The sequence below is a fragment of the Nematolebias whitei genome, chromosome 3 (assembly GCF_014905685.2).
Source record: "Nematolebias whitei isolate Nwh7 chromosome 3, NemWhi1, whole genome shotgun sequence".
NCBI lineage: Eukaryota > Metazoa > Chordata > Actinopteri > Cyprinodontiformes > Rivulidae > Nematolebias > Nematolebias whitei.
The window spans coordinates 17,772,646-17,787,118 of record NC_056500.1 but is presented as its reverse complement, the minus strand read 5'-3'; the positions used below and the strand labels follow the sequence as shown (position 1 = coordinate 17,787,118).

The window sequence follows — 14,473 nt, the reverse complement described above, 5'->3', positions numbered from 1 at the left end:
GTTGTCCAGATAAAAACACACTGGCTTGAACCATAAGACATTATATGTTTTGTCTTGGTTTTTGTTTTCAGAGTTTAAAAATGCAACAATGTTTAAAAGATTTTAGCTTATTAAATGTGAAATTCTAATATTAGAAACAGTATTCAATGAGTAATTCACAAATGATCAAAGTAGTTGCATAGAACAGCTAACGTTTCGCTAATTAGTTTAAGTTTCACTAATGTTCAAACTTGCTAATGGATTGGCCCATATATTTTAGTTTTCAGGACATCCAGTAGTTTATCTTTGCACCCCACCATTGATTAGGGGTGTGAGACATTTTTCTTTGATGTTACAGTCATTGGAAAGTTGTCTTTGCATAACTGCTTTGGGTTGTTGTGTCCAGTGTTGCCAAATCTCACAATCGAAACAAGCAACCAGCTCCAACAATTTTCAGTCAGGTCATCTGGACAGATTATTTTTTTGTGTGTGTTGAAACGTTTCACCTTTCATCCAGAAGGCTTCATCAGTCAAGGAAACGCACAACACAAAACTGGTTAGCTTATAGCTTACTCCAAAGTGGAACAAACCAGTTATGTTGGTGCTAAGATGGTCTCTTTGGCACACCCCCTCCTCCGTTGCCGGCCCTCTCCCTTGTCGACAGTCATGTCAAGCTGGTTCAAAACCAACAAAGTCCATGCTCAATAATCCAGGTATACAATCCAACAATTTTCAGTCAAGATATCTGAACAGTTTCTTATTTTTTGTGCTGAAACATTTCACCTTCCATCCAGAAGGCATCATCAGTCAAGGAAACACACAACACAACCAGCTCTATGAAAACAAACCCAAAATAAGCCCAACTGGCAACCCACCGCATTGTGTAAAACAGAGGCCGTTTTAAAACAGTATAAACATACATTTATTATGGCATTACACATAAGTAACTGCAAAATTATGCTAAACACTTTGAATAACATACTTTTAAGCTCTGATTAAAAAAAAAAATTGCATATGTAATTTTTTCAACATATTTTTTAAAACAAAGCGTCCTGACATCTGCATGAGTGGAGCCCCCTAGTGGTCGGCCACAGTATGAGTGGGATGCGTGCCCACGGACGTATTTATATAATGTCTATGTGTACGCCTGTCGCCTCGCCAACTTGGGCAGGAGCGATAAACAGGAAACGGGAGCACGGAAGAGACAAACTACCTACTACCACTCGTCTTTTGCTTTATTGTACGGAGCTGGGAGATAATCAACTAGTTTCACTCGGAAAGAAAGTCGAGCCCAAATAAGCAACTTTGCGTTGAAAACAAGTCGGAAAAAAAACGCGACTTGCAAGATTTACAAGCGACTTTAGAAAAAAACAAGCCCAAAGTCACTTATAATAGGCAGACTTGGAAATGGTTGTGTCATCAGGCCTAACTAAAGGAGGTGTAAAATTGGATGTTTTCTCGCAGCCCACCCCCTCAGTCATGCTTCAGTGTCTCCTTTTCTCATCCTCCACACTCTTTGCTGCTACATCCTCTCCCAGCGAAACGAGGACCAGATGTTGGAGAGTGACTTGTAATAATAAAAAAAAAGAAGCTTTTTTTTTATTTATTATTTATCAGAGCATTTTCTTTTGGATCACATTCAGGAGGCTGAACAAGGAGAAAACTTCCTGGACAGTTGTTGTTTTTATCTAATCAGTTGTATAATATTTCATATCTTTTAGCCCAGCCTTGTAAACTTTAGCAGAGCGTTGTTCTGTTTTATCTTATAAAAACATAAAGCTTTAAAGCTTCTCTTCTGAACATCACGGAGACGTTTATTTTGAACTGATTGTGAATAAGAAAGTGCTGAGTCACTGTGGATTAGTTTAGAGGCAACTTGATGATGTACCATAACAAAGCAAGAAATTGGTAAAAGCTGCACACTTATGCAGAATTTTTTAATTGTATGCAAGTATTAAAAACAGTTTTTCTATTTGTTACTTCAGCTTCAACTAAAACTAGTAAAAATACAGTTTTCTTAAGAGTTGATTTTAACTAATTTGGAAACACACACACACAAAGTTAAAAATAATCATCTGGAAAACCTCTTTCCAGATGACCTGTTCAAAACCTTTGTTTCCCAATCTTATATGAACTACAGCTGCAGTGTCGCCTGTTATTATTAATTAAACTTTGTTGATACTAAAACATCACATCTAGAGGTGCACCGATAAATCACCCCCAATTTCCTTAATTTTGGGGGATTGGCGATTGGCCTGTCGCAATAAACAATAAATCAATTAATTGTATGATAAATGAAAATTATCGACCTGAATTTCATTTGTCAGCTTTATCGTTTTTTCTTGTGTCACTCTTTCTTCTGAAGACACTGGATGACAAAAGGTTCAACTCCGGTGCTCTTCACTGACCACTCCCTTTCTCTTTTCTCTCTAAAATCTGTTTTTAACAATCCAAAATTGTGTTTTTGGATCGTTAAAAACAGCTAAGCTGAGAAGCTAAGCTATGAGCTAAGCTAACAGGCCGACCTCGGGGTGGGGGTGGGGGGGGAACCTCTGCCTTGTCGACGCTCCAAAATTCACGGTTGAAACCCGTGCCTTTGTGTAAAAAGTTGTTTTTCTGAAAAAAGAAGCTGAGAACTTATTTACTGATTTTTTTATTTTTATTTTTTTTTATTAAAAGCTTTGTGTGAAAAATGCTATGCTTAAGAGCTCAAACCACACTGAGCGTCCATCCTTTTGAGAACCAAAAAAAGGAAAGACAGCTCGTGTCACGTCAAGGGGTCTCCCTTCTATTTTCCTCGAAGAGACGCGCTGCTCACTCCCTCACTATCCATCCTTCGGTTCAAACAGTCTTATACTGCCATCAAGTGGTCAACAATGGTACTACACACAAAAATTAACCAACATTTATTTTTAAATTGGACAATAATTACTAATTATTATACATTTTCAAACAATATTATCGTTTATCGCAATAATTTGCCCAGTAAAATTTGTTATTGTGACAAGCCTAATCGGCGATCGGCCGATACTTGCATGAGAAAACAATTTTACCAATTTATTTATTTTTTGTAGTTTTAACAACTGTCTGAACTTCATTTATATTTCAGAGCACTACCTCATGAACATGTTTGTATTGTTTCTAAGGGTATAGTTTTCAATAAATAAGATTGGGAAATTGACCTTATAACACCTGACAGTGTCACTTATAAAACAAAATTTGGTATCAGCCAAATCATCAGGTCAGGATTTTTAGAGATCGGTGATCATCCAGAAAACTGCAATCGGTGCACTCCTAATCACATCATTGCAAACAGTGGTTATAGTCTCATTTGTCTAATAAATTCATTGGCGTGATGTTTAAACATTTAGACTTTTTTTTTTTTTACCAAACGAGGTACATTAAGATCTGGACTTGGAACATTTTAAAATGTACATCCTTGATGGAACTTTATTTCTTCTATGAAGTGGACATGATGTCACACAACCCTCAGTTTCATCAATTTATCTGATGGGTCTTCACATTCAATCCTCTTACACTGCAACGTTGCTGTTTTTGGTTTTACATCAGTGAAGAGCTAGTACTTATCGAACTCCAGTTTTTCTGACGGCTGAAGCTTTGGTTGTCAAAGAGCAAATAACTGGTTCTAATTTAGGCTCTGGGTTCACACCAGCACAGAAACAATATCTCTTATGATGGTTTAATAATCCGTGTTTGTAAAGAAGAGATTATGCATCACCATGTTAACCCCCTTTAATATGTTATGTGTGCAGTTTTTATTGAAAATTTACACAGCATCCCACCTTTTTTCAATTAGCTGTGGTAAAGTTAATGAGCCCACAAGACTTGTATAGCTGTTTGCACTTATTTTTGCCTAATCATGTTTATGCAATTATTGTAATAGTTCTTAAGGAGAAAAGTCAGACTCCGAAACTTTTATCATCTTGCATTTTTAATCAGAAATTTATATGTTTAACAAAAGATTCACTGGCAATTAAAATAATCTCTGTTTTTATATGACAGAAAATCTAACATTTTTCCATTTTAAGCTGTTCAAGTAATTAAACATACATGTATCTATATTTACATGTAACTCAGATCTGATGTTTGATTTTTGTAAAAATTTAAGCTTTCACATCACTATTAGGATCACAACCATTAAAGAGCTACAGTTCAGTTGTTATTATTAATGTTGTTCTAGAAAACATCTTCCCATGAAATTCAGTGGAACATATCCCCCTCTCTCTGTCTGTGTTTTCAGTGCCCTTTGACCTTTTGGAGAGCCATCTGTCAACATTTCCTGCCTCAAACTCTGTTGGAGTCCTGTAGTTATCAGATGCACTATTATTGCACAACTGCACTATTTGCCACTTTGACCAGTGCATTTTCACTCCCATTTCCCCACTTCTGTTCTGGTTGTGTTATATTTATCCAGAGAAGAAAGAGTGGGGAAGGAAAAAGAGAGAATGGATGAAAACGTATAATACACGCTCTCACTTGCTCAACATCTGTTTTCATTTTGGTGTTGGCTTTCCAAATTCGTGCCAGAGACTACAGAGACCAAAATGTAGAAACTGTTGTTTAAAGTGGTAATTTGGCACGGCCCATGCTTTTTTCTCTTACTCTCATCATCACTTTTTAGTTAAGAAACCTGTCGGGTTTTAAACCGTGCTTTCAGCCTCGAGGAGAAATAAACCTGTGGAAAAAAATAATGTAAAATCTGTATTTCTGGCAGTAAACCCTTGTAGCCTAGTTTTCCTCTTGAGAATAGACATTGGACTCAGCCTCAAGAGCTTTCTTGGCTTCTCTTCAAGTATGAAAGTTGGGAGAAAAAAATCCGTTAAGAGCGCTGCGGCATTTACTCGCCACGTGTAGGAACAAAAGTTTTACATGTCCTTACAAAACCCATTAAGTGCTGCATAACTGGTTTAAAAATTATCATCATTTGAGTAGCTTAAAAACTTGAATGCCCAGTTCTAAATAAATCATGCAGGAAATCACAACACTATACGTTTAGAGAAGAATAGATACATTTTTAAATATATTAGACATAAACTGTCCAGAAGGGAGTTGTTTCTTTTATTAGCAGCAACCTTTCTCTCTCTGTTCACTCTCCTTTCACTAATTACAAAATGACTGCTCCAAAAATGGCCTTGCAGATTGCGAGCTTGGCTGAGTGCCTTCATGTGCAGTTAGTGGTTGAACGTATTCTGTTGCAGTTTCATTTTTTTTTAACAGCAACTCGAGATCCAACACATAAACATCTCTGAAACATAACCCAGAGTTTTATGTCGGACACGTAAACTGAGATGCAGACTGAAGTTTAACAGGTTCAACCTAGCTGTAGCGATGTTAGTAACTTAAGCTTCTTCCCTTTTTATTGTATTGGACTGTGGTCCATTTTTTATGGTGGTTTGTGTGTAGGGCTGCAAAAGCGTGATAAGTTGATATGGAAAAGCCAGCTTGTGATTTTTGTACATAGTGTAGAAAAATCGTATTAACCAGTTGATCCTTTTCTTTCTTCCATCTTTGCTCCAGATGTTGAAAGAGCCGTAGTTTCCACCGTCTCTTTAATGTTTCCTTCCTGCAACATGACACAAGATCACTTGAGGATGTGCAAAATTGTCCCTAATGTTGAGTCATTACAGCAAAGAAAATTTCCCAAAGCTCTTGAGCATTTATGTAAAAATGATGACTTCATCTTGTTTGCGTTGATGCTCGTGTGTCTGATTTTTGGGTTTAGCCCAGCAGGACCCTCCTCCATGATGTACCACTGCTCCACTTTGTAACAATTACAGGATCTACGTCACGGCCATCAAAGCTCACCCCATTCTTCGTGTTTCCATCCACAGTAAGAGGTTCATAGTGTTGAATTGTTTTCCATCTTCCACCACTGTTATTTCAGCCCAGTGGATCGGGCCTCTTTCGTACCTTTTCATCAGCTTTTGCTGCAGAACTTTAAGGAAAGCAACAAACGAGCATCACGCTACTGTACATCTTTGAACATAATTAGAGGCTTGAGGAAGAGGAGTTAAAACACTGCTGAAATCATCCCAGTAAATTTAGAACGCAAAGCTGTTCCGCTGTCTGGCTTATCGTAATTAAATTAATTTTAGGAAAGTTGAAGTGAGCAGGCTTTGCGCTGACTGTGAAGTTTCCAGTAGTTTTTATTTGGCAAATAATTTACATTGAGTTCAGCATTTTGTCAGTAAATGAGCTAACTAAAAAAACATTTGGTTACGATGCTATTTAAACAGGGATTGCTGTCACAGTATTTGGAGGCCTAATTGTGGATCATTTCTTTATATAATTTAATTTTGACCTTGTTTTTTTATATAATATTTATGTCTTCGTTTTGCTTTAAGTTTATAACCTGACGGTTATTAACATGCCATCACTTCTGTCAAAAATAAAAGCCGCAAAGAAGATAATTGTGGAGGCAATACTTTTAGTTGATAGCTGAGTTTTACAGCTGGTTGTGATTCACGTTTATAGAAACGTGTGGGGAAAAAAAATAGGTGAATGGAAATGATAAAACATTTGGGGAACTTCTGCTTATATTTTTAAAGTTCTGTAAGTTTATAGGGTAGCGTTTTTCCAGTCTTTGACCTGACAAAGATGACAAAAAATAACGTGGCCCAGCAGCTACTAGCCATCATTCAATAAATTTAAATTGACTGATTCGTGGTTTTCTAGCTATAAAACAAAATACTTGATTTCTCCATAAATAAACCATTTCCTGAACATCTCTCTCCATTTTTCTTTTATGGATGTTTACTGTAGATTTTTGTTTGTCTCTTATGGGACACATGCTTCTTCAACAAGCAATTAATGTTATAACAACCAAATGTTTGCTTTCATTTAATTTTTTTGCACGTTTGTTCCTTTACTCACTATAGGATGGAACTAATAAAGATATATATTTTCAATTTGATCACTTATTCGACTATTCAGTTCTACATTTCACAATAAACATAATGATTTTATTTTTAAAACCTGCAGATAAACCTGTGAACATCGGGGCTCATCTGTTTTAGAAAATATGCTTTTCATGTCACGTTTTTGTCTGTGAGGTTCGGTGCAAGCAAGGAAAGACGAACCTGTTTAACCACTCCACTTCTGCTTTTACAGTGTAAACAGCACACACAGGTTTTATAGGAGGCACTGTGTTTTTGTTGTAGTGATACAGGATCACTGCTGAAGACTGAGTTTTTTGCAGATTATAGACACACCTATAAAATCTTTTATTGGTGCTTGAAGTCTGAGGGGAGAGAGCGCAATAAAAATCCAAGACTTTGTTAATTTCTCTTCTTCACGTTGGTTGATTTGTTTGCAATGTGAGAATTTTTATTATCATCTGTAGAAATAACCATTTTACGTGGATGTCTACGCCATTGTGTGGCACTTTTAGCAGTTCTGTTTTATCACAGTTTTTATTTTCGCATTAAAGGTGTAAGAATCCAAATAAGACTGAATAAAAAATATGTGGAAAGCATACATTAGATTTTTCCTTTTGTCTGTCTGGCATACACATCAGCATCCTTTTGCATGCCCTCTGTCCTCCTAAAGAGTGGAAGGACCAGAAAATGTCCCCACTGATGATGGATTGGCTTCTTTAACTGATGTGGGTTGCTTTTTTAAATTTTAATTCCTTTTTTAGGGGCTGTAGACATTTTATTTATCATGCATTTGTTTTTATTGAGCGTCACCCCAACACCCAAACACATAACCCAAGATTTCCTAGTTCCCCAATTCATATTTAATGTGGTTAAGCCTCTGGTAATTATATTGTTGTTTTTTTTAAATTGTTGTACTGGTATTTTTTTTTCTTTCCAAATTGACTTTGTTTCAGTCCTAACGGTGTTTTAGTCATTGACAATTAGGATGTCCACTCGTAAGAAGAAAGAGCCTTTTTAAGTTTTGCACGTGTTAAAAATTCTCTGTAGAATGATGGACTCTAAATTTGTTTTGAAATAACTTTTTATAACTAATTTCAGAATGATGAGAATCAACTATTACTACTCTAAGATTACCCCCTGATGTCCGTCCTTTCTGGAATTGTATGAACTTACACCTGATTTAAGAGTTAATTATTTAGCACCTGCTTACTACAAAGTGTCAGGGCATAAAGATAATGGAGACAGGACGACAAAGCTTTGTTTATGTTTAAAAATTATTACAAACAAGTGTGAAGTAGAATATCTTCAGAATTTGTCTAACCCAGAGGTCTGCAACCTTTACGATCAAAAAAAGCCATTTCTGACCCTTTGTTCACTAAATTAAACGTGTCCGGAGCAACAATACCTGCTGCAACTGGGATTCTCAACTGGTGGCCCACTTTGTTGGAGGGCACTTTTCTGGACAGGGGTGATTTTATAAAACTAAAAATATCTAATGATTTTTAACATTTATTGATATTTTTATATTCTAAGACAAAATAAAAGATGAGATTCTTGTAAAGAAGGAAAAAATAATGTAATTTTTGCCCAGTTTCTATAAACAAACAATAAACTATGCATTCTTATGTGATTTTTTTAATTATATTTTTTTATTGTAGAAAAATTACATATCGTACTTTGAAGAAATATAAAGTAAAGTGAAAGTATGTTTTACTCCTTGTAATGTTTCTAGTATTCATATATTTTCAAAATAAATTACAGGAAATCTGCTAAAACTAGCCCTTTTAGTTGTTGTTGTAATGACCAATAAAATTCAGTTTTATGTCGGTTTTGGTCAAAGCTTGAAAGAGCCGCTGCAGAGGAACCAAAGAGCCGCATGTGGCTCCAGAGCCGCAGGTTGCAGACCCCTGGTCTAACCTATCCGTGTCTTTTTGAACAAAGGACTTCAGCGACAGATAATGTCATGACCACCACCAGTCCCATTATAATGAAAAGACCAAATCATTTAAAGAGACAACAGACTGTCAACTATGTTTCCTCCTAATGAGGACATCCCAGAACACCTATCAGACCTGTCACAACACTTAGATTTTTAATTTTGATGTGGACGTGGTCAGCACTTATTCTGCCATTTTTCTTAAATGCTGCTAAATAGATATAACCTACCAGATGTTGTTGCTTTAGTGAGCCAAAACTAGTGGGAGACAACGATACTGCTTTGCCCTCTAGGTTTGTGCATAGGATCTAATTTATGTTCATATGATGGTTTTGAGAAGTCCTATCATCACTCTGTTCAGGGTGAAGGCTTAGGAAGACTGTCAAATTCAAGTTTGTCCATAATCTAATAAGTTTAATAACGTTAACAGAGGTGCATACATTTAAAAATCTCAATGTGAAAGTTGTACCAACCAAACTAAATTGTAGAGTGAAAGCCTATATTTTCTATGGCTCCACGCTTTTGTTCCATGTGCTAAAACCAGCTGTTTAACCAGTTTGTTGCTCAGCAGTCAAGTAGCATCAGTTAAAATGGCTGGTTGTATCATCTGTAAATGTGTTAGCTTTTTTTTTTCTCTCCTCTGCTTGTGATCCAGACTTGGATTGGAAATGCTCCAGAGTCAGCTCTGTGAAGCAACGACCCAAGTTTTCAGTCTGGCAGGGCCCCTCCTCTTCCCTTATCCTCTGTCAGCACTTTTCACAAGCTCAACCTTCAGGCTCATATTTCAAGATTAGAAGGAAATGGTTACGTTTTAGTGGTTTCTTAAAAAGTTAGTTAATTGAAATTAATTTTATTACTAAATGAGACAAGCTTTTTTCCTCTAACCGTTGTTTCACTGAGTTGATGGTAATGCAGTCCACCTTCACTTAACGTTTAATCTATTAAATTTGTAAGATTTTGTGGGTAAAGCCTGAGTGGAAAAGAGTGACTTGTGCCATTTGTCATTCATTCATTTTCTTCTTCCCACCCAATTGACTGCTCATTTATGTGTATTGTTTTTTTTCTCATTTAGTGTTCAAATTTTTTTACATTCTGTTCATATTTACAGTTTAGCGGGGATCGCTCGGTGTTTCAACATTTTAGTCAGCTGTTGTTGAAGTTAGGTTGCTTTTTTTGTGTGTGTGAAACTTTGCAGTTTTGCAAAGGAAGCAGAGATTATTTTAGTGTCTGAGCTGAGATGAGTCATGTGTTTATTTTTCTTCTCATGAGGTTCTGAAGCTTTTAAATTGTTGATCCTGCAGAGGACCCATCTGTGCCTCTTGTCACGTTCTAAAGGGCAGGATTCTTGCTCTGAGGCCTGAAGGAGAACGATAGCTCTAAGTTTGGCTGCCTCCAGTTATTTATGTCTGTACACACATTTATGTGTTTTTCTGTGTTGTACATGCAGTTAACCCCATGTAAAACCGATGCAGTTTTAACAGGTGTCCAACTTCAAACCTTTTGTGATTTTTCTCCCCATAGAGCCACCATAGAGGAAGTTGAAGGGGAAGTGTGTGAGTTGGAGTCCAAGCTCGACAAAGTGAGTACCACCCATGAGAAACATTTCTTACCACCCATGAGAAACATTTCTTAAGTGCTCAGTCTGTTCCACAGTGTGAACTGGTGGCTGCAAATGATTTTCTTTGAGTGGGAAGGTGTAGGATTGTTCGTGCCCTCATCCTCACTGTATTCTGTAGCAAACTGTCTTTTTGAAAATAGATATAGACATTGCTCGTCTTAAATATGTACAAGTTTTTTTAATGCTTTTAACATGGATGAACAAACTCAGATCACACTGTAATGCAATCACACAGTTAAGTTGCATAATTCTGCTAACTCTTGACTGGATGATTCAGATAAACCAGTGGTTTGAACAGATTATATATTTTTTTCTTGTCAGTAAGCTCTGTCTGTGCCAATGTTAATAATTTATTTGTGAACACGTTTTTATCATTTCAACAAATACATTTTGGGAATCAAAAAGTTTTTAAACGGTTGGAAAAAAAATCTAGAAAAACAAGGTATCTATTATGATCTCGACCAATTGTATAGAAATCTGGTGCCATAATTCATTATTTATGTATCCATATCTTAAATTTATTAATGCTAAAGTATGCTGATATTAAACAGGAGAAACTGCAGCTAGTGTTGAAACATTTACCAATTTATGATTTCAAACCCAAATAACATCTCCTACATAACAATTAATTTAGCTTAAGATTTAAAATAATAACATCCATCCATTAATTATCTTTTACCCGCTTCTTCCTTTTTGGGTTGCGGGGGTCACTGGTGCTCATGTCCAGCTATCACTGTGCAAGAGGCGGGGGACACCCTGGACAGGTCTCCAGTCCATCACAGGGACACATAGAGACAGACAACCATTCACTCTCTCACTCACACCTAGGGACAATTTAGAGTTACCAATCAGCCTAACATGCATGTTTTTGGTCTGTGGGAGGAAACCAGAGTACCCAGAGAAAACCCATGCATGCACGGAGAGAACATGCAAACTCCACCTAGAAAGGACGGTCCCCGGACCGGGATTTGAACCAGGGTAACCTGCTCACTGTGAGGCAGCAGCTCTACCAGTTGTGCCACCGTGCTGCAAAATAACAGTATAAGGTTAATTTTTTTAACTTGCATCTTTTTTCCCCCACTCCTCTTTGGGTTAGCATTCTCCTGCAGTTTGTATTCTTAATACTGTTAATCATTACAAATGAAGCCTTTTGTACTTTTATATGGTTTGTTTTGCTTCAACTGTGTCCTGCTTTAAATTCATTACTTATACTGTATATCTGTGTCTGTACACCAATTAACTGATTTAAACAAACAAAAAAAAAAAACTAAATTTCTTATTAAAAATACACATTTCCATAAACTATTTGCAGATAACGTTATGATTTGTAGTGAGAGTAGGAGCAGGTGAAAAAGCCTGGAGAGGTTGAGGTCTGTTTTGGAAAGAAGATGAATGAATGTCAATATGAGCAAGACAGAATATGTGTGTGAACGGCACAGAGTAAAGTGTAAAAGTGGATGTATAGTCAGTGAGAAGTCCCATTCTCGTCTTGCTGGCATGGGTGCGTGACGGAAATTGCGTAGTTTTCCCACCCAGTGACACCCCGTCTTGTACATTTCTCCCAGTCAGAACGAGTTCTCACCATGTTTTGTAGTGAACATTGTGTGATTGGTCAGAACTTTGTGGGCATGTTTGTTTATGTAACATGGCTGCTGTCTGAAAGCAGAAACTGCTGAGAATCTGCTGGCCGGGGCTGTTAGATAATAACAGCCAACATTACAGCTGTTCAAACGATGGCCAAGAATAGACAAAATTGTTAGGAAGATTGTCAAAGAATTTTTGAAAGGACATTGGACAATTTTGTGCATGCATGAGAAAGCACAGAGCCCCGTCTGTTGGAAACTATGGCAATCTCTTTGTGATAAATTTACATAATAGTGATTTCTACCTTGTGGTTTCACTTTTGAGCATGAAATGTCCTTGAGATAAAAAAAAACCCCATTTGCTATAGTCAGTGAGATCTGACACCTTACATATTTTTGAAGTATAACCATGAGTTAACAGGGAAGCTGCAAGTTGTAGAGGTTTTAAAGGTGAATGAGCTCAAATATCTGGAGTCAGTCATCCAAAGAAACATGCCGTCAACTAGAGAGGTGAAGAAGAGACCGTAGATAAGGTGGTGTGGAAAGAGATGCAGATAGTGGTCGTTTTGTGACAGGATATCTGCAAGAGTAAAAGGGAAGACGACAAAGTCCATGCTCAAAAAGGGAAGGTTTATTAGATGGTAGTAAGACCTGTAATATTTGTGGTTTAGAGATGGTGGCACTAACAAATAGACAGGAGGTGGAGCTGAAGGTGGCAGAGATGAATATGATTTTTATAGGAGTGACTAAAATTTAAAGGATTAGTGAGGAGTATTCAGGTTGAAATGTTTGGAGACAAAGTTAGAGAAGCCAGGCTGAGATAGTTAGGACATGTGCAGAGAAGAGATAATGAATATAATGGACAAAGGTTATTAAAGCTGCCAGAGGGGAGGAAAAGAGGAAGACCTAAGATAAGCTTTGTGGATGTAGTGAAGGAGGATATGCAGAAGGTTACTGTGACAGAGGAGGATGTTGCTGATTGGAGATGAAGGCATATGCAGATTTGTCACACAGGTGATGTTAAAAATTCGAAACATCTTGTTTTCTTTTTATGTGGCAACTACTTTTGCTCATTATTTCTCAGTATCCGAAGTACTTTCTCAGCACCTTTCACAATATGTTTACTGAAGCCGAGCATTGCTTTTTTTTGACTAACTCAAGCTGCAGTTAGGTTTAGGTTTATTTGTCATTATGCAGATCAACACAAGGTCAACAATGCAATGAAATGCTCAGGACGAGAAGAACCGTATCGACTCACCAAGAAAACAAGAGATACCAGAGCATACAACAAAAATACAAAAACAAGACACCATAAGTAAAAAAATATATTAAAAAAAAGAAATACTGGTACATCTACAGCAGCATGGTCCTAGCAGAGTGGCTCTGTTGGCAGTAGGGGTTGAATGACTACATATTTTTTAAAGTCGACATTAACGTGATAATAGTTGTCAACGTTGATTAGTTGATGACGTCATAGGAACTCGAAGACGCAAGAAAAACCCAAGTCTTTTGCCACCGTGGCGGTGGTGGATTCTCCACCTGTGGCGATGCACACCCCTGTTTTTATTTTAATTTTATTTTTAGTGGATTAAATAAAGCAGCACGGTGGCACAACTGGTAGAGCTGCTGCCTCTCAGCGAGCAGGTCCTTGGTTCAAACCCCGGTCCAGGGGCCTTTCTGGGTGGAGTTTGCATGTTCTCTCTGTGCATGCGTGGGTTTTCTCCGGGTACTCCGGTTTCCTCCCACAGACCAAAAACATGCATGTTAGGCTGATTGGTAACTCTAAATTGTCCCTAGGTGTGAATGAGAGAGTGAATGGTTGTTTGTCTCGTTTGTCTCTATGTGGCCCTGTGATGGACTTGCGACCCGTCCAGGATGTACCCCACCCCTCGCACAGTGATTGCTGGACATGGGCACCAGCGACCCCCGTAACCCAAAATGGAATAAGCGGGTAAAGATAATGGATGGATGGATGGATGGATTAAATAAAATAAAAACTATCCACCACCGCAGGTGGTGGATTCTCCGGTGGAATGCACCCGTTTTTATTTTATTTAGTGGGTCAAATAAAATTAAACTAATAACATGAGGTGGGCAGTGGTGGGATCCCACCATGGATTAAATAAAATAAAACTATAAACAACATCGTCTTTAGTGAAATACTTCCACACTGTTGATGAATTTCTACCTGTTTGGGAAGACTTTACCTGCTCCTCGCCTTCCATCTGCTTGAAAGAATCTGTTTTGTAGCCAACGGCCCAGCACTGATTATGTGACACAATCACCGACTGTGACTAGTCTACTTGAAATTTAAAAACTCGCAAGATGTCTTAGAGTCGACTAGTATATTCAGCCCCTAGTTGGCAGTGAGGTTCTCTTAGCAACATGATCCCGTTAGCAGTGTGGTTCTATTAGCAGCGTAGTCCTGTTAGCAGTGTGGTTCTGTTAGCAGCGTAGT

At 37.5% G+C, this 14,473-nt stretch overlaps 1 protein-coding gene across 1 annotated transcript in view; it reads left to right on the top strand.

Annotated features, from left to right (window-relative positions):
• Positions 1-14,473, top strand: part of LOC119430619 (arf-GAP with coiled-coil, ANK repeat and PH domain-containing protein 2) — a 58,825-nt gene that overhangs the window by 1,399 nt on the left and 42,953 nt on the right. Inside the window, exon 2 of the mRNA XM_037698054.1 lies at positions 10,336-10,393. Within this exon, the coding sequence (XP_037553982.1) occupies positions 10,336-10,393 (58 nt within the window). The remainder of the gene's footprint in view (positions 1-10,335; positions 10,394-14,473) is intronic.